General features: G+C 43.0%; 1 protein-coding gene across 2 annotated transcripts in view; it reads right to left on the reverse strand.

Moving 5' to 3' along the window:
• Blo (bloated) overlaps positions 1 to 23,879 on the reverse strand; it is a 130,571-nt gene that overhangs the window by 79,236 nt on the left and 27,456 nt on the right. For both annotated transcript variants that reach the window (XM_076375587.1, XM_076375586.1), the window contains exon 3: positions 19,771 to 23,225. In XM_076375587.1, the coding sequence (XP_076231702.1) occupies positions 19,771 to 23,225 (3,455 nt within the window). The remainder of the gene's footprint in view (positions 1 to 19,770; positions 23,226 to 23,879) is intronic.

Consider the following 23,879-nt stretch of genomic DNA (forward strand, 5'->3'; position numbering starts at 1 on the left):
AGGATAATCGGCTACTGAATGCGATTCTATGGGACTGCAAATCACTTTATAACACTGTGCTTGCCAATCAAGAGATTTTCTGGGTCACAGTTCACTCACCTCGGGACATGTAATTTAGGAAGCTGTTCGTGAAGTGATTGACACTGAATCCAAGTATTTCAGTTTAACCCTCGACTGGCACGGGTCACACAGTAATTATACTGACACTGTTTTCGATATTTGACATGGAAAATATTCGTGTATAATTTTATGTAATACCGGTAATCGTTTTTTATTCTGAAAATAAAAAATAGTTTATATGTTTTGCTTTTCTTTTGTAAATTATAGTACTTTCTCTTTGATGACACACAGAGGACTTTCTCTTCAATAATAAGTACCTATTACAGAGTATTATACTCTTTTTGTATATAAAGAAGAACAGAATTAATAATTTGGTGCAATCTTATTGCAGAAGGACCTATAAAACTTATCTCCTGTAATCTTCTTATAAGATTATAGAAACAGTTCTTATAAGAATCCAATTTTCTTACTTCATACAAAAACAAAACTGAGTAAACAATGTACCTACATATTTATACCATTACAAAGTACAGTTAAAATTCTGTTACATATATCTAAAATTTGTCTTTCTTTTATCTAGTTTGACAGAATCAATTGTTGAATTTTATTACACCTCAATTTGTCCCTATAAGGAAACGTCTGAACTTAGCCGCGGGAAAAGCGTTGTAAACCTATTGGTCGCGTGCTCCACGTTCAGTGCTGCCAAGGCGAAAATGAGTTACGAATAGCGCAGGTTATCGGCATTCGCGTCGCGCCGTAAATCGACTTTGACATCTCGCAGAATGAAATCAGTGGTTGTCAGAGGCAGAGTCGGTCGCTCTTAAGAGCGCGAGAATCGATACTTTCCGAGCCTCGATTTCGCAAACCGCGGGCAACGTTCGAGTTGACAGGTGTCTCTTACTTCATAATCAACGCGGCTCTGTCGATGTACCCGCAATTATGCCCACGCGTCGCGATCTTTTCGAATTTAACGCCAACGTGATACTTTGCTTGCGAAACAAGCCCGCCTTCTTTCAATCATTGCAAAAATTCACCGCGTGAATCTCACGGTATCGAATCCTTACTGAATGCTATAGAATTGGATTCAATTAGTAAGAGAGTCTGCATTATAAATTTCAGGATTTGAAGAAGTTTTGAAAGTAGTTTGTAGATTTGAACATTTGCCTATATTTAGAATAAAACTTTAAAGTGAAATTTCTGAAGAACGAATGAGACCCTTAACACACTATATCTACGCTACAAATCGTACCCAATTTGATCCTAAAAGCGATTTCCATGCCGGTGGGTGCGTCGTAAGTTCTTTCGTGACGTGACTTTACGAAAGTAAAGTGAAATGATATAATTTCGTCTTTTAGTGAGATATCGCATCACCACTCTATTGGATCTCAGACTTAACCGAATTAAATCCTGCTTCATCTCGCTCGTCATTTGATCCTCACGATGTACCTCGACGAAGCTCAGAGCAGAAACGAGAACGAAAGAGAGACGCGAGAGCGCCTATCGAACAAGAAATGGGAGGAGGAAAAAGGTCAGTCAGAGGGAGAACGAAACGGAAAGTGAACCGTCGCGTCTTGGTTGGTGTGGGTGTACAGCACACAGTACCTGACCATGGTACGTACCCTGTATCCGTGCACTCCCTCGCGCTTATTCTCTCCTCTGTCTCTCCCGTCCCTTTCTCCATTCGCAATGTTCGCAGCGGCCTGCCAGCAGAGACGCTGGCGCCTCTGGCGTTTGCGCACGGCACAGGTGTCCGTCCACATTATGCCTCGTGCACGATACAATGACGTCGCCGTCGAGCGACATTGTAATTTGTAAATTACATCTCGCTCTTGCCATAGAGGGAGAGATCCTTCCCGACCGTTTCACGATGTTCGGCCGAGAGTAGAACCGATAGCCCGCTGCAGAGAGAACTTAATGAACCACCGTGCGCCGCGTGTTTGCATAACGCTGTAATAGCACCTGACGTTGTCTACCTTCCGGTTATGATAATGGGGAGCACCGTGAACGACGACTGCGCGAAGGACGAATACACAGGGGTCGATGGAAGTGAAGAAACTAAGGTGCCTGGAAAGCGTGTCTGACTTGGGACTTATTCTACTGAAGACGTGCAGTGGCCAAGGCAGACGTAGCGGTATCAGTAGAATAAGCTAAGTCAGACACACTTTATGTGCATTTTGGACGTTTACTCAATATACAGCGTATCCTACGTAACTGTCGCCAATATTTTTCAGGCACTTACGACAATCTTGGAACAGAATGTTTCCAGGAAAAGTTAGCCAGCTTCAAATTGGCTACAAGTTGCGGTATTAAAAATTTCTGCTCACGAAATTACAGGAGCTCAAAAATCGCCATTTTTTCAGCCCACTACTAGTGATCCTGACAACGATCATAATGGAGCATGTGATTTTCGAGTATTTTTGTCAGATGAAACATGGTTCCTGTCACGCCAAGGTTTGGCTACCAGCGTCAAACACCCTACGTATCTCTATTATATAACTCTCTCGACATTCAATCTCCCAACCTGTCCAGCAGCAGACGATAGTCAGTAATGATGTGTCACTTGACTGATTACCGTGTCGCCGTGATGAGACACGATACCGCGTGTTTGCATAATATTGCAATAACCCGGGACACAGGAAGAGGAAAAGTACCGTCCAGTTAGGATAATTGAACATTGGCGAGGAGGAAAGGTAACGCAATAATACGCACGAAAGAAACGCCGCCCACCGGAAAAACGGGACATTGGTTGTTCGAGATAAATGCTCGCCAGGTTGCGACATCCTGCCGCTGGTGATTCGTGAATAGAATTTTACTGTCCCCTTGGAAATCGACTAACGCGGGAAATCAATAAAACACGACCATGGCAGGCAGGCTTTGGTCTATGGATTACGAAGCGGCGGAAAATATAATTATCAGCGATAACCCTTATCGGAGTAATTCTTGCGTACGAAGAGACTGTCGAGCGGCTCCACCTTATAGGATAAGCACACGTTTGGTGGAACGTGTGCATGATAATGGTTGCTCTGCGCACCCGACACATTGTAATTTATTGATTGCAGTCTGGGAAGAACAACCTGCGTTTTATCTCATACGACGAACTCTCTTTCGACATGTTTCACGATTAATTTAATAAAGCTTATTTGCAAAATATCGTTACGTAACGTGCCGTGTCCTGTGGTTCGATCAGGAATTGGAATATGGAAGGAAAAGTGAAACCAAAGAAGCGAGGATCGATTGCGATAATCGAACGTGTTATGTAATATGTGAGAACTACTTTTCTGGAAATTATTCTGTTTCGAATGACTTGCGATAGGATTACAGACTTGGGAAATGAAACTTGTAACTAGTTTCTTGTGAGCAAATACTTGAGGTCATAGTTCCGGAATTATTAAAAAATAAGCATACATGGTCTCGAGTTTAATTATGAAGATAGTATAGCTATTAATGCTTAGTTTCGACTGTCAGAAACAAGAGGTGTTAGAAAACACTACTTCACCCCTTTTAGAACAACGTTATCAGTAACACAGGACACAGATGCACATAGCAAAAACAGGTACCAATCTTCTCCTGCCACGATTATACACTAAAAATCCACAGGAAGACAGAAAATCCGCTCACAAAATTCACTCATACATGAAAAAGTTAAGTACTTGAAACCATGCAGCTATCAATAGTACCACAAAGAATACCCAATCAGGATCACGAATGCTACCCAAACAATTGCAGACAGCCTTAGACATCCGTGGAGGGATTATTAATCGGTCTATGTATGTGTAATTTAAAGGGCGCGCGCAGGGTGGGAAAAGCGGACATTTTCTCGCGATGGAAACGATCCGTAGTTTCAGTTCGCGCGCGACGTCTGATTGACCGACAAGAAACTCGACGAACCGTCGGGTACGCTTCGACGTATCATAATGATACCCTTTACGCGGTTGCGACATTCTGGTTATGGTAATACGGGATAGCAATGCAAAGAGAGAAGCTTAATTGCCCTTCGCGGAGGTTCCATTTCAATCCGTCGGTTAGCTCTTGTTGTTCCTGCGCTCGTACCCGCGCGGTAATCGCTTCTCTCCTCTTTCGAGCACCGCCGAATGGCCCGACAATTCCGTCTCGCTAAACTCTTTATCGGGTTATCCGAGAAAAAGAAGAGGATAGATTTTTTATTATGAACGCAGCGGTCATCGGTGAGCGCGATAACCGCTTATTCGACAGTATTAAGCCTGGCGATTTGGAAGAATGAATAGCGCGAACTGCGCCGCTTATTCTTCGTGCAAACAGCCGCGTAGGGTCTGTAATGACCTTTACGTGCCTTGGAGGAATGTATTTCGTGATAACTACGTTTATTCCTGTTGCTTTGGGATATTATTTGATCTTCTTTTTTGGGTGATTGCGTGATCATCGTATATGGACAAAGAAGAGTGGATTGGAAAATTTTTTTTTAACGGGAGACTATTCACTGTTAATGATTGAATTCCTGTTTTTACGCGAAGTTTTTTAGTAGTACTTTTACGCACAGTAGTAAGCTTTTAGTAGAAATGGTATACGAAATGTTTAAAGTACAGTACGATTATTTAAAAATTGAATTGATAAAAGTAAAATTTAATTTAAAGCTTTCTGTGAAATTAGGGATGCAGCTATACTTAGAAGTTTGCAATTCATGTTACGTCCTACTATCGACTTAAATCTAGTCCAGAATTATAAGAAAATGTAGTAGATATATGCTCAAAAAAGTATAGTTTTTCAGTTATATGCTACTTTATATTGCATAAAATGCTGGTCCATTTCTTGCCTAGACGGTGTGCTATCCTCTTTAAGGTCCTACTAAGCCCCAGGAATATTCTGGCCTCTTGAATGAATGGTACACAGTGATAGATCTTAAAGAAAATATCACACTATATGCAATATAAAACAACATACAACTAAAAAACTAAGCATATCTAGACACATGTGTACATGAATTTCTTTCATTGTCTTCGTATCGAGAATATATTCTTCAAAATTGTCCCACATGTTTGGAAAGATCCTGTATAAACGTTGCGTTGCAGACAGACCAAAATGAGTTACGCCCGCGTCCACTGCGGAATCTGGAAAGACAATGGGTTCTTCGTCAAAGTACCGCAAATAGTTGGCAGTGTGCTTCGCCCAAGAATAGCGACGGGTGCAGCAGAAATTCTGCAACTGCACGCAAGGACACCGATGAGGACCACTCGAACGGGACAAGCACGGTTATTGCGCCACTCGCGGCTCTCCATATCGGAGAAGTGGACTGAATAACTTTCAGGAGCCCAAGTGATTGCGAAAGGCAAACAATCGTGCGCAGGGAGGGACGGAGCCGCCACGATCGGCGCAAGGTGTCCGTGCACAGTGGAAAATATGACGTGGGGCTAGTGTTTGCTCGAGGAAAATAGTGCCAGAGACTGTCGAGAGCCACTCGAACTACAAGATCGTTACCCCGATTTTAACTAGGTCTGAACAACGCCCTCGGTGAGCGTGAATTAATTGAAAAATGAAAAAAATGATACAGCACGTGGCAATTTGTAAGACTAGGTGAAAGTTTCTTGGGAACACTTTGGATGCTGATAAGTATGATTTCGCGAAAAGTAAGGTATGATAAGTAGACGATTTTTTAAAATTTATATGCATCGATCTAGATTCGTATACTATTCTATTGTCTGATATATTTTTATTTTATTCACTCACTTACTATTTTTCCCGCTTTTACTATTATTTCTACGTTCCTTGAAAATTTAATCCAAAAACTCTAGATCTACCTGTTGAATATATAGTTACAAATTGTTAGACGTGACAAGAATTAAATCTGAGTTTTTGATCAGGAGGTGTTTATGTGATTCGTTCTAAAACACGTGCTTGATTTTTCTTGTGCTTAGACAAAAGGTCCAAGCAGCCAAGCGTAGTTGCAGACAACCTTGATCCTTGCAATGGTCAGTCTTATTCTGAGATCCAAGCTCACATTGTCGGATATATCTTCTGCGAGTAAGAATTAAATGAAAGAGAAGAAAGTGTGATAAAAAGAAATATTTTATTCCTACTTCACCTCAACCTATTTCCCAAAACCACTAAATAATATATAAAAAGGCTAGAACTCTAGTCTTTACTAAAAATCAATGGATCTACTCTTAAACACATTGTTTTCAAGTTAGAAAGTGTCACACGGAAGTAGCAACAGTCAAGCCAGAGGGTGTCCCTCCTTTCGAATCCGACAGAAATATTCACGACTATTAAGACTTGAAAGTCTCCTTTCGAATGCCTCCCTCGTTCTCGTAACGAAGAGAACGTCAGTTAAAAATTTCTAAACTCTGTGAGGGATGGAGCACGTCGGTATCGCGGACTCTTGGGAAACACAATGAACAACGGCAGGTTACAAGTCTCCTGGATACTTGATCCCACGACCTTGCGAAGTGGGTCGTGCAACGGGGAAGGAGACGATTATGTTCAGTCAAACATGCGCGAGCATAATCTACGTGTAACACACTTAACATATACGGAACAAAACGGCTCGGACTCTGTATCTCCGTGATCTCACGGGACCACGGCGACAGTCCATAAACCACCGTGCACCGACGTGCACTTTCAGAAGCATGAGCTGTTCATCAAGGACTCGTCGAAGACTTTTTACGAGGACCCTTGATGAGTCGAGCGATTAACGCGTGTACTTTGAAAGAAATTTACGAATGTTGTTTTTCTCGTTAACGAGGGTCCTCTATTGTCCACTGTAACTTGCAACAAGTTAAGGATTCAGTGTCTTATTTTTTAGAATGTGTATTTTGAAGTCTGATCATGAAATGCGAAATATACCTAAGGAAAAGTCAGTGGCTTTTGTCATAGTACATTAAGTATGAAGATTCTAGGAAAAACTTGAAGTCACTTGAGTAAGAAAATATTCTGCAAGAAAAAATGAAATAAAATATTTGGAATGATTCAGTAGGACTGTATAAAAGATAAGGTTTGATGGACTCTCCTTGTTAGAAGATACCAAAGCACCAGAAATCAAACTGTAGAACACACTATTTCATCGTCTTTCGTTAAAGACTTAATGCTTCTTAATAAGTGCAAATTGACTCTTGTTCCTCTAATTTCTCGTCAGCGTTCTCGCGTGATCACTTGCAACGCAGCCCAGATCCTCGGCGAAAAATCCCAGCCACGGGTGTTTCCAGTCCGCGACAACGTTTCGCGGCGCACGCGGCGCAATGTTCTCGTCTGAGCGACATAAGTGATCTATTTGCGGACTACTGAACGCGAAACGAACGAACGTGTACAGAGATTACGTTGTCAGCCGGAGTAACAAAGTGCGGCGCGAAACACCGGCGCGAGTTAATAAACTCGCAGCACGTCCCCGTGGATAAGTCCGCGGCGGCGGCCTTGCTGCGGGACACGCTTTAAGCACCTGATCGTTATAATCGATAGCGTGGTCAGAAGTATGCAAAATACGCAGGTAATCTCTTCTGCGAAACCGGCGGGAGCGGAGGCAGAGCGGACGGGAGAACGAAATAACGAGCTGCAGTCGCCTCGAACGTTCAAGGGTTTCGAACGTGTCTTTTCAGGAGGAGTAAGTAGCGTTTCGCTGCTTGTGAAATTAAGCTGGGGAAGGGAATCCCGCTGATAGCGCGTTTTAAACGGAACGAGTTGAGATGTATGGTTCTCTTGCGTTTATGGACAGTGAAATTGAGGGTTGCGAGCTGACAGCTGTAAAAGCTGAGTCTGCTGTGTTTTGTTGTGTCAGATTTGACAATGCCACTTATGGTTAAACATTTTAATGCTAACATCTCAATCACAGGTGCAGTGGGAATTTCCAAATTAATATGTTCCTAGTTTTCATGCATTGAGGAAAAATTCTGTATCCACTACAGATGTTCTTATTGGTGAGCGAAATTTTCTCTACGAGCCGACAAATCCTTCTAGAGTAGAGAATACAGAATATAATAGAGAAAAGTTAGGGTTTAAAAGTTTTAAAGTGGGTACCCATGAATCTATTTGCAGCAGTTTTGACACTATGTCCAAAGTCCTAATAACAGTAGATAGGTACCTTGGCACAACCATTACGCGACAATAGTTCCATGGAAAATAGTAGTAACTAATTGATACACATCACTGATATACCTAAAACCACTTACAGAGTCATTGTAAAAAAATTAATGAATGACAAGTGTCCATACAAATGCCTCCTAAAATCGAACATTCCATAGTAATATACCACTTATAGAAGTGCAAAATGTCACCATTTTACTATGAAAAGATTTTTTACGCAATGTGTTACGTACACGCAGAGCCTTACCTAGATGTATGGAGAAGAAAGAGAACTGGCGTACAAGGAGTCCGTGAGTAATAGGTTACCATTGATCGCAGTATCGACACGTAATGTATATGACTGGTATTGTGCCACTGTTTGCCAGTCGTGGTCGTGGACCACCCACACGATGCCACGACACATTCGTAACAGCGTTCTCTCAGCTAATTACATAACCAGTTGTTTCGACCTTCTCAACTTCAGGTGGACCGACGAGGCTTGGCGTCTAGGAAGACGGATAACCGTTCACTGCGACAGTCCTATCGCTTTCGTCATCCATACGTTTGTACTAATGACTATAATCGCCAGACGATCAGACTGAGCATGACTCTGATTATCATAATTACGCACGAAACTTGATGCATCTATGGACTATCTATCATTTGGCGACGTAAACGAACAGTTTCTGTAATATTTGTGGTAATTTATGCTGTGTTTTTAAAATCTATTGATAAATTCTATTTTCTGGATTTCCAGGAAGTGTTAATCATTTAGGAGAAGGCATAATAGAGAATCTCCTAATTTTGGGTTAAGTCATAGTTTACCTGTCAATACCTACTATTTATTTGGATTTGAAGTAATGACCGACTAATTTTATTCTCGCTGAATTTTTTTGGAACGGAAGTACTTTCGTTGAATGATTTGAAATCGTGATCTTCAGGTAGTTGAGTTATATGCATCCTGTTATGGGCTACTCTGTATACGTACTTACAGTGTCGCGTGAGGCCTTCGGCGCCATATACGGAAAGTGTTACGCGGCGCGTTTAATTGCTCCTTTCTTCATCACCGCTCGCGATGCTCTCTAGTTAGGGTCAATTATATACAGACCAATATCGATATCTTTGGTAACATGTGGGATTCGTACCTTTTATGAACAGACCCCGTTTCTCTTTCGATTTGCTCCATAATCCTCTTTTTGCCAAAAAGGAAATGCACTTGCTGCTCTGTATGGGTTTCAATTGTGCCACTAAAGATATCGATTTCTTTTCATTCAAAATATAAGAAAATTTACATTCTTCTTTCATTCCTTACAGGGTCAGAAAGTGACTTAGAAGTTTATTATCATTAACTCAGAAATTTTGATAATTAAGTGTACAATATACTATACCTTCGATCTCGTGATAGTAAAAGTTCAAAAATTTGCGAAAGCTAATTACTACTTTTCTAAGACATACTTTGAAAATATGTATTTCTGTGCAATTTGGTATATCGTGTATAGCATAATATGAGAATAAATTTCAGAAATAAATTGTTCAAATTCATGAATCACGCAAATTATTTCATTAAAATTTTGCAATATGGGAAGCACTCGATATTCGATTTACATAATCGAGCTGAACATATACCAGTTCCTTGCTCATAAATACTCGAACAGATCAGCGAATATACATACGAGCACGAGATTGCACGAAAAATTCTCTCGCGAAAGCGGGATCTATCAGCTAGTGGCGAGGGCAGTTGCCTCGCGAGGGAATGCATTTTCGCGAGACATACTCGCAACCAGGTCTGACGAAGGTTTCAGATCATTAATCGCTCGTTCTCGTAATTAATTGCTTCTAACCAGTGCTGTGATCAGCACGGGACTACGCTATATGTATTCATCCTGCCAAGGGAAATCTCGACGCACACGTCGCTGCCTCTTTCAGCTCAATTTCTCGCAATTTTTCTTCACAATTTACGAGAAACGAAATTGCGATATGTTACTATATAATTCTATCGATTATCCGTGCAAGAATATGGCAGGTTAAATGAATAACATTGATCAAGTCAGTTTATACATGCACATACCAATATCCTACAAATTTAAGTTTAATAGGTTGGTAGAACTCATCTTGCACCATTATTCTCAAAAAAAAGAAAAGGAAAGTAGATCGAAACAAGGAAATGTTCCCTCTATATGTTTCTCTCCTCTAAATCACAAACGAAAAAGAGCAGGAAATTATACACAAAAAGGGAAGGCGAGTACTATCCACGCGTGCATGTACTTTCTATGCACACGAGACACTCGTAGGTTTGCTATCGGCAACAATTCCATCGCGAACCATCGAAATCGATCCGGCTCTTATTTGGAAAGGCTCCGCTCGCTACTTGTCGCGCCGTTACGCCCCGTAACGGTAAACGATGCGGATATCGGTAAGCTCGCAAAGTTTATACACAAGGATCAGTGGAATCGACAGAGAAAAATGGTGGCTCGAAGGCGTGGAAAGCCATCGGGACACGGACGGTTTGAATATGCAAATCGCCGCGCGATCGGTCGGGACACGACGAGTGAAACCGGGCTTAAAACGGAGTGAGAGGGCGGCGAGCACAGAAATTGGAAAGTGCCGCGCGAATATTCGCGAGTTCCCCGGCCCCTGGCTTCCAGATAGCCGTGGGCCCGCTGTGCGCGCGCGCATGGGGCCTGCTCGGCAGTAACAGATCCAAGGAGATATAATTCCGTGTGTAAGAGATATACCGCGCCTACGTGCTACACCTACACTGATAGGCCTTCACGAGGTCTGAGTCAACTGTACATTTCTGTTTTTCAGGTAAAAATGAGGTAAGTAACGTAAGTTGCGATAAGGTTATTTGGAGGTATGGAAAATATTGATTATGTATCAAACGGGTACTTTTCTGTACTTTTCTATATTTTTCTATACTGTTGTATATTATTCTATATTATTTTATATATCTTCTATACTCTTCTATACTATTCTGTACATTTGTATACTGTTCTGTATTGTTCTATATTATTCTAGAATCTTCTATACTCTTCTATACTTTGCTATACTGTTCTAGGTCATCCTGTTCTACTCTAGCTTATTTTACAATTAGTATATCGTATTAGATCTTAGAACATCTGTCTTATTGTGCTTTCGTGCATACCCGTAGTTAATTATTCCTCTACGACCCCACAGTGAATAAAGCAAACGACTCGCAGAAACACGCGAAGAAGCACGAGATGCCTCATAAACTGTGCTCAACATTCAACCTATGCATCTCAAGAGATCTGCAAACCTATCTAAAATGTAGTGAATCTATGCCAATTTATGTATACTATTATGCACGGGTTAAACGAGTAAACTCGGATCAAAAGGGCACAGAAAATCAATTTTGCGTGTATTCCATAAATTTATCTACTAGTTACCTACGCTGAAATTTCTCCATTTAAATGAATTGATACGAACAGGGCACTAATTTATCTATCAATTGTCTACTATCAGGCAATCATTTTCTATACCCCGATGATTAATTGAACAAGGTACAAAAAGAATTATCCAACGCAATCAGCACTCTCTAATTGACCAAAGTGGACCATTAAATAAATTTTCTCTAGGAAATAAAATAAAATAGGACGTTCCAAGAACTTTGTGTCAGAACCCAGAATCAGCTCGAGATTACTTCACAGTATAATTATTCTTAATGTAACCATTAGCCATCAACGTATCTTCATCTATCTAAACCGAAAGAATGAAGCAAGGTGTAAACAGAGATCAAAAGGGCGCACAAAATCGTCCGAGTTTCCCAGGCTCCCTCGAGAATATGGCCAAGCAGAGCGTTACAGAGTTCTTGACGAGGTCAGAGCGAGACGAATCTTGCTCGCATCTCTTAGGGCTATCAACGGTACACCGTAGCTCCTCAGCAGGATGTTACACGGGTGGTAGTTTCGTATACTGGACGAGGGACGAAGAGAGAGATGCACAAGTTGTGCTTAGCGATCATTATACGATCTAGCGGAAGGTTTCCGTGATGGCACACCACGGGCATAGAGCATAGAGCATCGTGGCCAAGAGGCAGCCTAAGCTCGAGATATCAATAAATAACCTATCTGGCAATATTATCTCAACGGTTTTATGCCCCGTGGAGCGGGGAATGCGATCCAATTCTTACGTGCAGCCCTGACTCCTTTCCTTTAACCCAGCAACAATCGGCCTGGCCTCCGCGAGCGGAGGTGTGAATGATCCGCCTACCATAAAGCAAAGTGCATCTAAGTTTCAAAGCGTGCGCTCGACGTGGAAATACGGTTGAGGGCTCCCTTTTCCGTTTCACTTCCCTCCATGATCCTACGATCTCTTAAGTCACGACCCTTTATCCATTTCCTCGATATTTCTCCCCCTTTTATCCCTTCGATACCATTTCAATTTTGAAATTTTTAAATATTCAAATTTTATTGAGCACAATAAATAAAGAAAATGACCCAATACCTGGACGTTTAAGATATCACATGATCCAGTAAGTGGACAGCCTAGACATGCAGGTCTCGACACTTGCATTCCAGTACTTGAATATATTATTTTATGATACTATCTCTGTTTTTTTTTTTTTTATTTTTATTTATTAGGTATATTAGAATTTAAGCTTAAATTGAATATTAGGAATAATGTCTAGATACTAGATACTAGTTTCATTGCATATAGAATTGTCCTCGTTAATTGACTTGGTCAATATAATAGAAAGTACAGTGAGATTAGTGCAACAATTTCGAAAAAACGATATACAGAAATTGTACAATACTCTAATTTATTAATTTCCCTATGTCACTTCTTGTATATGGGAATAATAACCTTCATCGTAAATGAGTGGAATTATAATGGCCTCGGCACGCCAGCAAATCGCAGAAACATAAAATGAATATCCATAGCATACACTTCGTAATATCTTCGCGATACCATCTTAAGAATCCGCCAGCGATAATTAGAAAATTAAAATTCTCTACATAATCGAGCACACCAACCTTTGAAAAGGGAAACCACTAACTCGACTAGACACGATAGACGAGTAATGTTACTTGCAACAAATCCCCTCTCCATTAAAAGTCACGACAAAGAGGCGTAATCCAAGATTTAAGGCGACTCGAATGTTCGTTTACGAACGATGGCGAATCACGTTCCCGTCGAGTTCGCTTTATCCACCGAAATCGATCCCCTAATCGCGTCGTGATACAGAACCGCGAACAGGGCCGTGATAGGTGAGCTAATAAATCGTAATAATCCTCGACGTACGGGCGTAGAGCAAATGCCATTAGTGTGAACTTTCGATGGAAATGGGATACGGGCTCGTGGCGGTGCACACGCCGCGGCCTGGGTGTACGTTTGTGTGTAGGTCAGCCTGTGGGTGCAATACCGAGGAGGTGTGGGCCCTCTGCATACCGGAGATCTCCCTTGAACAGACTGATCCTTTCAGCGTACAAGCTCAGCCTGCACGCTCACACGTGTTGCACCGAGGGGTGTGTCTAACGCAGCGCACTTGCTCCACATACCGGGATTCATTGCACACGAGTGATTGATGGAATACGAATCCAGCGATCTCGGGAAAAATCTTTCTAGACGGTTAGAGGAATGACAATTACGTGACACGAATTGCGTAACTTTCAGTAGAGGCACATGGACAACGTGTCAGCGTCTCTTGACGCTGTTACGAAACGAGTCGGCGAGGTTTCGTTGATATTTTGTAACGTTGCGAGTGAAAAGAAGGGTGAAGGATGACTTTGGATGATGAGATAGTCACTATTCTTTAAAACAATTTTTTTTTTTTTAATGATAGCTCAATTGTAGTGAGCTATGTATGAAATGGCACTAGATAGCACATTTAATGTGAATTTTATTATATAAAGTATACGAAATCTAGATGAATTTGTAGTTAATTGTCTGTAGCTTATTTCTAACTCATTTCTATTTCACTTCACTTGTATTTCAATCATTCATCGAGAAGATATTAACCCTAGAACGACACCCTTATATTTTTCAGTGTAAGTCACATTGTGGGGCTGTGGGGGACTCAAAAAGATCTTAATATTTAAAATAATAAGGGAAAATTCTTTTCTCATTCTTCCATAGGCATCATAAGAAAGTATAGTTGCACACTAAATAGATCTTCCAGTTCAAAATTGTGTGGAATCGTTGGTGACCCTAAGGAGTCATTCTAGGGTTAAAAATGAGCGATATAAGTATCTGCTAACTCCCACAAGTCTAACAATCCTAAGCCAATAACTTCACCTCAGATTTGAGAAACTGCACCAAGATACATCCATCTATTCCATCTAGTCTCTATCAAGCCAATTCAACCCCATCAACCTCAAATTTATCTCCGTTTCAATTGCTCGCTCGATTAACATCAGCTTTCGTACCGAGATTATTACACAATCGCAAGGTTAATTCCCGCTACGGTACCAAGAATACAATTGTTGCCGCGATCTCCCAGTTCCGATTATTTTTCACGAGGAACCTCGCACAAGACTCGAGGTGCATTGGACACGCCCTGCTTATGCGCGCCGGCATACGGATGCTGGTGTGTTCGAGCGTTTTCATGGAATCTGCTCGCCAAGGAATGCTCGAGCCCGCAGGTCACCACCGTCGAGTGATTTCGCTCGCTCGGATTCCCGAGGCAGTCTTTTTACATTCGAACAGTTTTTCCTGTCCGCTGACACTATGTATCGCGACCGACAATCACGACACGTATTCACGACAGCAGAGATTGCGTAACGTCACGAATGTCAATGTCCAACTGACGACGAAGCTAAAGGTGTCTGCTACTGACGACGGGCACGCGCGAACACTTCTACCTCTTTAGAGATTCATCGGTTTTCAGCTATCGAAGCGAGGTATCTCTTCGGTCGACTGGTCGCTTGAAATGTCAATATGTATCGCGATATCGCGGAATTTTATTGGCTACACTTAGTGGACGGTCGTCTGGCGGACTTTCAAAAATGCAAATGTCGCTTAAATGTCAGCTGAGAGGATTTTTGAGTATATAGGGGTGTCGTAGATCATCGATAAAGATTTTTGAGTCCTGTGATAAATAATTTCAAGCTGTAGCGGGTATGATTTTACTGAAATTCTCTGTGACCTAATTGAAGCTTCTATCAATCTAGTTTAATATATTATATTCTTTTTAAGAGAGGACTAGCTTCATGTAATTATCTCGACAAGTTTGACATTTATTAATTCCTTAGGAATCCAATGCCATTTGCAATCGCTTCAGCTTGGAGAAGAAACAATTTAAAAAGTGCTATCGAGAGCACCAGAAGCACCTCGAGAACATTATACACCAGAGTATTCCAAGGACTTTAACTGTCACGATTAAGTCTTACGCAAACCGTGACACAGCTACACCTGACCAGCTGCTACAATGCATAATAAAAGACATAATGGGAACCAGTTGTAACTCGCGGTGGACACGAAAAACGCATTACGCGGGTAAGTGTTTCGATGAAAATCTCAAGGAGAGCAGGGCTTGCCCTCGAGCATAGAATCGTATCATTAATTGCCCGTAAAAAGTTTCAACTGTGACCCTGATTCAACGTAGAACCACCTGTTCCCTATCGCGGAGCTGGTGTTTCACAACAGGCGTTTCCACCCACCGTGGGACCCATGCAAATGGATTTTACGAACCTCTCTCACCGCGTTTACTATTGTGTATTACTTCTTTCTGGCGTCGGCTCGCGCATGGCCGTCCCCTGCGTCCAGCCATTAATCTTTCTCTCGGACGTCGATACCGCGTATCCTGGTTTGCGAAATCGGCAAGAAACGATCCCTCGACACGAACCCTCGGCGCACCGTTCAAACGCAGTCGATCTCCGTTTATACGCCGCCGAGGCTTGTAAAACGGCGTGAAACAATTATTTAGTTACGAGTTACCGACACCTTTGCCCGATTAGATAGCCAGCGATTTTATGGTGCAGTTTGCCGCGCAGTCACGCCAATGCTCTCGCGGGAAATAGTATTGGAAACTGTGGAGGTAATCGAATCGGACGAGGACAATAAAAGTTTCTCGATAAGAGATGGATAATGGATTTCGAGATAAAAAATGTAGTATATTGCACGTAGACTTGTACCTGGCTGCATTCTTTCACTTTCAAGTCCTATCGAATTAACAGACCGCGTACCTTATGCACATACCTAATTAACGTTATATAAGTAATTCCTTATGAATAGCATTCGAGCAGCATGAAGTTAATTTCTTTCAATGGAATTAATTTAAATTCCTAAATTTTATTAATTATGTCGGAAGTAGGGTAAGCTCGGGTTAGTTCGTAATACCAATTACTCCGTGATATTTCTTCAATCGCTTCTAAAACGGAAATCATGTGTTCAATTTAATGGAGAAAAAGAAGGGCATAAAGTAAACCTTAACACTATCTGTTCCTCTTTTTCTCAATTAAAATGGGGCGCATAGTTTTCGTTTTAGAAGCGATTGTAAAAACGTCATCAATTGACGTAAGTTTACCTTTATTACAATTCCTAATATGAACGCGTACAATGCTCTTGGAGAATAAATGACCACTACTTAGGTGGCCTGCTTCATTGTGGGCACCCTGTATAATAAAAGATTATCTAGAGTATTTCAAGAATGCAATGTTTACCAGCTCCCAGAAGAAAGAGATTTATCAGCAACAATTCCTAAGCATTACTTATAAGACTCTAAGACATTGTCATTGCATGCTATTCCAGCAGTCATAGATTTATCTGTCACTACCATGCACGACGTCACGACTTCTAGTATCGAATGCAAGCCTAGAAATTCAATCCTTAGTATTTATAACTAAAAACTGTAATTGTGCCTCGAAATCTTTTTCCCAACTATTTTGTCTTGACTCTTATAAATTCAGCGAATAAAAGGCTACACTTCTTTCGTATAACGAATCACCCCGTTATACGCATCTGAGTGTCGGACACTGATGAACCTTCATCTCGAGATAACGGGAGAGATCGCAGCCCAATAAGCGCGACGAACGTCCGTCGAGAAGACGGATGCTCTCTGTACGGTCATATACAAGGAATTATTTATCATATGGGTTAAATGTTACATCCGATAAATCTCCGACGCAGGCACACTTTCCAAGAAAATGCAGTAGACTTTTACGTCGATGATCGCTTGAACGCTATATCATTATTCTTCGGTAGGAGAGAGCCTGGACAACGAGAGAAGCTCCGTTACGAAGCCTAAGGCCGCGTGTACGCTTGGCCACGATCATACGAGTCACAGATTGCTGATAAAATTTTAATCAAGCCTAGTATTATCACAACTGTAAGCACGTATTTCAATACGAATGCACAGTCTGAATGGCGGAAGAAACGATGTGGAGCAAATGGAGGCAGTTCAATCATAATTCGTGGACTGAGTTCATATTGAGCTACAAATGTGTCTCCAGTACGGTGGTAATTTGCCACGATATAGTTCAAGAGGTTTGTTTTCTCGAATCATTTCTCAAAGACCGAAATTGAAAATTGAGTAGCATAAATATGAGAAGTACTAAGTCGCTATTTAACAACAGGACTCACAGTGCAACTTTGTGGTTATTACCATCAATTTTGAATAAATGTAGTTGAATAAGTATCGTAGCTAATTTAAGTATTCTTTAAATACAGTACATCTCTCCCACCAAGGTTAATTAACCATATTCCCAAGCTTATATGACAAAATGTTCAAGACACTGCACCAAAAGTAATACCACCTGGTACTTCTTAAAACAACTTCGAAACTTCCTTCATAGTCTGATACTATAAAATTGATAGAATCACAAATTTTCTGCAAACTCTAAAAATGCCCAGAGCTTAAATAGCAAGCGTATCCGCGGCCTAACGTTTTTCAAGCAGTCGTGGAAGCGTAGCAAAGGTTGCAGCGAACACGTCCCCTTGTTTCAGCGCCCGAGCGTGATAAATACTCCGAAAAACGTTCTCTACGCTGTGTGGGCGGGTTCGCGATCCTGGTGTACAGCGTCCACTGTATACTTTCCACCGGCTGGTGTACAGTTAGGCGTGACGCAACCGCGCACTCGAGAACGGTATGAGATCCCAATTATCGAATGCTTCCGGTTTCTAAGGGTCTTGCGTTCGCTTGGAACAACGCCTTGCTGGATTCCCGAAGCGACGACCGCGTTAAGGATGAGACGTGGTTGCGTTCTATGCGGGGAAATGTTTATTTGCGGTCGCTGTGCGCTTAGATTCGAATTGCTAATTGAAAGACGCGCGCTTGGTTAAGGATTTCTACGACAATTCTGCGGATTTCATTTTGTCGTGAGGGAAGGTAACGAGATTGGTAACTGAAGAAAGCGACGTCTGAAAATCTCTGACGGTGGTCGGTTTATGAGAACTTGAGAGAAGAGAAATGTTTATGTGGTGATTTCGTCATCTTCACTGGTTAGAAATGTATTTTATTGAGAAAGACTAATTTGCTTTGATACTATTTTTGTATCTTAATATTAAAAGAGAAACAAAGGAATTATGATAAGTATGAATTATAGATACTGAGATATTTTAATGCAGAATACAATAGCACTGAATTTATCTAGAAAGTTAGTAGAAAAATTGAAAGTTTGCACCATAATATGATGTTATGTAATAATATCATGGTTTTAGTACGATAGTACAAAAACCTTCTATGAAGATGATTCCGCCACAATCATACGTAAGTTTTATTAGCCTGTACTTATACGACATTGTAATCTAGGAAACCTCGTATGGACTACTTGATTGCACCGAAAGAAACGTTAATTATTCACGCTGAGTCACTTTCAAAGTGCTACATTAGGACATTGGATGATATTTAACATAAAACATTTATGAGAGATCTAGCCCTGTTCATTAGACTGGTTCCACGCGATATTGCGGAAGTCTTTGAAGATCGCAAGAAACAGTTCGCGATGATCCACGATGCTCGAATAAGGATCCTTGGATCTCAACCATAAAAATGTTTTATAAGTTTTCAGACGCTTTATATGATTGCTGTGGGTCATCTATCTTACCTAATACACAGTGATTTCCTGTACCACAAAACGAAATAGATAAATCTTGGTGGCTATTACTTGTCATAAAAATATGTCCTTCTCTGATGGAATTAATCTAAGATTGGTATGACTCCCTATTCAAGCTTAACACCTTTACAGTTCGGATCATAAAGTTGCATCTTTACTTTTTTTCACTCACGAGGTAATGTTAATATTCTCGTCACTAATTGTTCAATAATTTCGAACAACTTGATTTTTAAACATTCCTTGAGGATGAATCTATTATATTCTGTCGAACTAAATTCAAAGCAATTTCTTTTTAAGTCTATATATTTTAGTACTTATTTCTCATTTTTGACGTAACTTAAGTAAACTTAAGTAAACTCATTTTTGAGTGGTAACTTAAGTAAGTTCTTAATAGAACAGACATTTACGTGAATAATTACTAAAAAAAATTCGTTCTAATACCTAGTTAAGCTAGATGAATATTCATTAAAAAAACAGTGAGGCTAATGCTCAACCTTGATGCCAATTTCCCAACACTACTCTAATTTTATAACGTCTTACACGTTTACTATTAACTACAAATCACGCATCGAACACCTATAACTAGATCAATAATACCAGAAAATTTCAGCGCACGCCTAACAGCTGAAATTTCAAGCACAAAAAATCACCGAGAAAGCAGTAAGAATCCTACCTGATTGATGTCGCTGCCCAAATCCCTGGCGCTCTTCGCACTCCTCAGCTGATCGCCACGGTACTCCCTGTACCTCATCGTCACCTCGTCGTCCGTCAGTGCTCCGCTGCTGCTGCTCCTCGCGTTCTTCTTGTTCTTCTCCTCCTTCGCCTTCTTCTCCTTCTTACTGAACAGCTGCTTCACCTTGCTCATGGTCCCGCTCTTCTTCGCCGCCTTCTTCTCGTACTTTTTATCAGCCCCCGAGGGCGGTTTCGCGGTCACTGTCGTCGACTTCGACATGTCGTTCGAATATTTATCGTACTTCCGTTGCTCGGAGGGCGTCAGGTTCATGTTCCTATCGGTGTGCCTTCTCTCATGTTTAATGAACTGCCTCGTGACGAACCCCTCATCCTCAGACTCGATCTGTTCCCGTCTATCGACTTCCTGCGAGTCGCGCCTGTAATCGTTCTCGATCCCAGAATCAGCCAAACGATCTTTCCTGTCGGAGTCGCTGAGCCGTGTCTCGCGATGCCGACGCTCCGTGTACGATCGCGTCTCCTGCCTGGCGTGTCTGGACTTTCCACCCTCGTGACAGGTCCTGGGTGGCCTGGTAGGGCTCTCGTCGAATGGCTCCAGCCTGCCGACAGGTGCCTTCCCACGTGGACTCTCCCTAGCATCCGAGTCGTCGAAGTAGTCCAATCGATTGCGCGACCTACGCAGAGGCTTCTTGGGGTCCTCGTCCATCTTCCTATGCTCCTTTCTGAGGGTTCGCGAGGTCTCGTCATACCGAGTCTCGCAACGGATCGAGTCTCTGGCCGTGGTATCAGAGTCGTAGCGACTGGAATTGTATCCGCCACGATCGGTGCGTATCCTCGGCGGAGAACTGTCGTAATCGTCGTGCACAGGGTGCTTGCTACTAGTGTACCGCTGGGTGGTGCGTGTCTCCTTGTAATACTTCGATTCTAATTGACTGCTAGTCAGCTGGGATATATCTGTATCATAGTCGTCATTGGGACCCTCTCGCAGGCTGTCCAAATGACGCTTCGCGAATGGCGATCTCTCCTTTCGCCCATTCATCGCGGGACTCTTAACCAGAGGCCGACGCATGTCCCTAGCGTTCGCGTAGTCCGCGTGGCTAGTGAGATTCTCATGTGATCTGGTCTTATATTCACTCCTGAGCGCCCTGACTCTTGCGTTCTCACCAATCTCGTCCAAACGTTGCGTGGACTTACTCATACCGCGTATCGACTCGAAGTTCTTCTTCTTGGGCAGGTACGCCTCCCTGGGTCGAGAATCGCGATCCAAAAAATCGTCACTCTTGGAGAACCTTCTCTCGGTAGTAGTGAACTTCTTTGCGACCATGGGCGAGGACAGGTTGTCTCTAGACTCGCCACGGAAGTGATGATTCTCCTCTGGATGAAAGTTAGACGATTTGTACGGGCTGCTTGTGTTCCTTGTACCCTGGAACCGTTCCTCGGGACTTGTCCTACTTCTGTCGCTGAGGAATGGCTTGAAATCGTCGGTGTACCCCTCATGTGTTCGTGTCTCCACGATGTACTTATCCCCGTACTTGTCTGTCCTAGTCTCCACCTTGTATCCGTCTCTCGGCTTCGCCTCGATGTAACCCTCCGATGGGATCTTATTCGTGATCTTCTTTTCGTAACCGTACACCTTGCCGTTGTCTTCGTGTATCTCCTTCTCGAAAATGTACTTCTCCCCATTGCTGTTCGTGCGTGTCTCCGTTATGTAGGTATCCATGTAGCGTTTCGGGGAGGCGACGCGATTCGGCGTAACCGGGGACGGCACGATCGGCTTATCGATGATCTCGTGTTCGGACTTCTTAATCGGAACGTTCGCGCTGTTCTTCGCGGCGAACATCTCGTCGGCCAGCAGCCGAGACTTGATCCTCGATTCGAGGAGGTCGCGCCTCGCGCTCAGCTCGGACGTCTTATTCGAAATTCCGCCCTGCATTTGCCTGGAGAATTCGTTGCTCTCGCGTTGTCTAGCATCTGTGCCATCGGCCCTGCCTCTGCCAGAAGTGTCAACGAACACCGTTGACGTGTACTTCTCAGGCTTATCATAGAGGCGTCGATCGATCTCGTCGAACTCGTGACGTCGTTTGGCGTCGGAGCTCCTGGGATAGTCCTGTACCCCTGTATAGTGACTGGAGAAGTGGGTGCTGGCATTTTTCCTGTCTTCCTCGTACCTAGACTTAAACGTGTTGATCTCATTGTTGCGCCTCAGGTCGCTGCTGTACGAGTAATCCGTCCTGCGGTACTCCTTCTCCGCGGGACTGTTCTCGCGCGAGGAGTCCTTCCTCTCGAGTCCCAGGCCCTCGTCGCTGTCCGAGTGACTCCTCTGCGCCTTCTTCTTATCGGTCTGTACCTGAGCGTAGATTACATTGGTCTGTGGCGGCGGCGGGCTGCAGGACTCATTTGGTCTGGTGTAGGAGAACGGTCGGTTGTTGTTGTGACCGAAACCAGGCCCTGGCGAGACCATCGTCCTGGTCAGCTGCGGCGGTGGCGAGCGATCGCTGGATAATCGGTGAATCATCTTGTGTATCGTTGACTCTTCGCCGCGTTGCTGGAGATCGTATCGGCTGCTGTGCAGCATGCTACTTGTACCGACCTTGTCTACTTCGTCGAGCCCGGTGTCCTTTACTGGTGAAGGGGTCCTGGCTGCCTTCTCCTCTTTCCTTTGTTCCCCTTCCTCTCTGATCTTGTTATCGTCCTCTAGCTCGATCGGTATGCGTCGCACGGTCGGCTTGTTCTCCCTCCTCGGCGATATCGGCGGCTTCCTAGCGCTCACTTCCGTCTCTTCGAGCTTCGTCTCTGTCTGCTCTATCACCTTTTCGGCATCGGTCTCCTGCTTCGACTTCTTCGCCTCGCTCGCCCTGCCGAAATGGAACGGTTGCTGGTCGACGTGCGGCGACGCCTCGATTATGGGGGACAATTGCTTCTTCGCTCGACTGCTGCTCAAATAGGAGCCCTCGCTCTCGCTCCCGCTACGCTTGCGGTGTGATCGCGTCGAGGCGCCGGCGTCGCTCACGCTGCGCCCCACTGGCTTCCTCTTTCGCTCTAGCTTCGGGGAGAAGAACCTCGCTAGGGTGCCCTTCAGCTTTTTCGCGCTCGCATCGCTGACGCTTCTCTCCAGTGCCTTCTTCTTCAGCCTCGGTGTCTCGACGAGGTCCCCGCTCGTCGTAGCGCCGATCTCCTCGCTCCTGCGTCTCACATCGAGGGGCAGTTCGGGCCTCTTCTTGTTACGTCGCGCCGGTAGCGTGCTGAATCGGCCAGGCAATCGTCGATTGTCGTGGGCGACGCAGTGAAGGCTGCCCACCTGTTGAAGCACGAGGGCCGCCTCCTGTGCTAGGTCCTCCTTGCTCCGCGACGCTATGCTCTCTTTGTGCACGGGGGTGGCGATCAACCTGCCTTCGCCATCTCCTACCAGAGCCGCGGTCACGCGGGGTGCTCCACGTCCTGCAACATTCGAACAGAAGAGCGTCTCCATGAAACGACTGGTCGAATCTGACGAATCGATTTAATGGATGAGTTATTGATTAGCGAATTATTGCGGATGATATAGGTAGGAGTGCAGAGTAGCTCAGGAATTGAGAATTACATTATTACAGAAATGTAATAAGGTAATCTACTCAGGCATATTCATAAAAATGAAAATTTTCATTGGTAACCAATTGGTTATGTATACCAATCAGTGTCATTAGCATCGTGTGAGAGCTAAGTATGGACAGCTAAATCGAATGATGAATCACTGCATCGAGTGCTAATACCTGAGGTCTGGGCAGTATAGTAGGAAATTGAAAGTAAACGAAGAAATGTTTGACATTTTTGTCTCAAGTGTTCACGTCATGCTACCAATTTTTTTGATGGGTTATAGTTACCCAGATTATACTGAAATTATGATGAAGAGAGTAGTATGTAGAATGCAAAATGTATTCTTCAGTATTATGTAAAAAGTGCCCCCTGATCACGAATGTTGAGTAAGTAGAAATGTCCTGTCTGCGGTCAGACACGCATTACTACTTTCCCTTATTAACTTTGGAAATTTATTTTACCTTCTCTGAAGACCACATTATACATTAATAAACAAATCTTGTAATTACATTTGTCAAT

The sequence above is a fragment of the Calliopsis andreniformis genome, chromosome 3, assembly GCF_051401765.1.
Source record: "Calliopsis andreniformis isolate RMS-2024a chromosome 3, iyCalAndr_principal, whole genome shotgun sequence".
NCBI lineage: Eukaryota > Metazoa > Arthropoda > Insecta > Hymenoptera > Andrenidae > Calliopsis > Calliopsis andreniformis.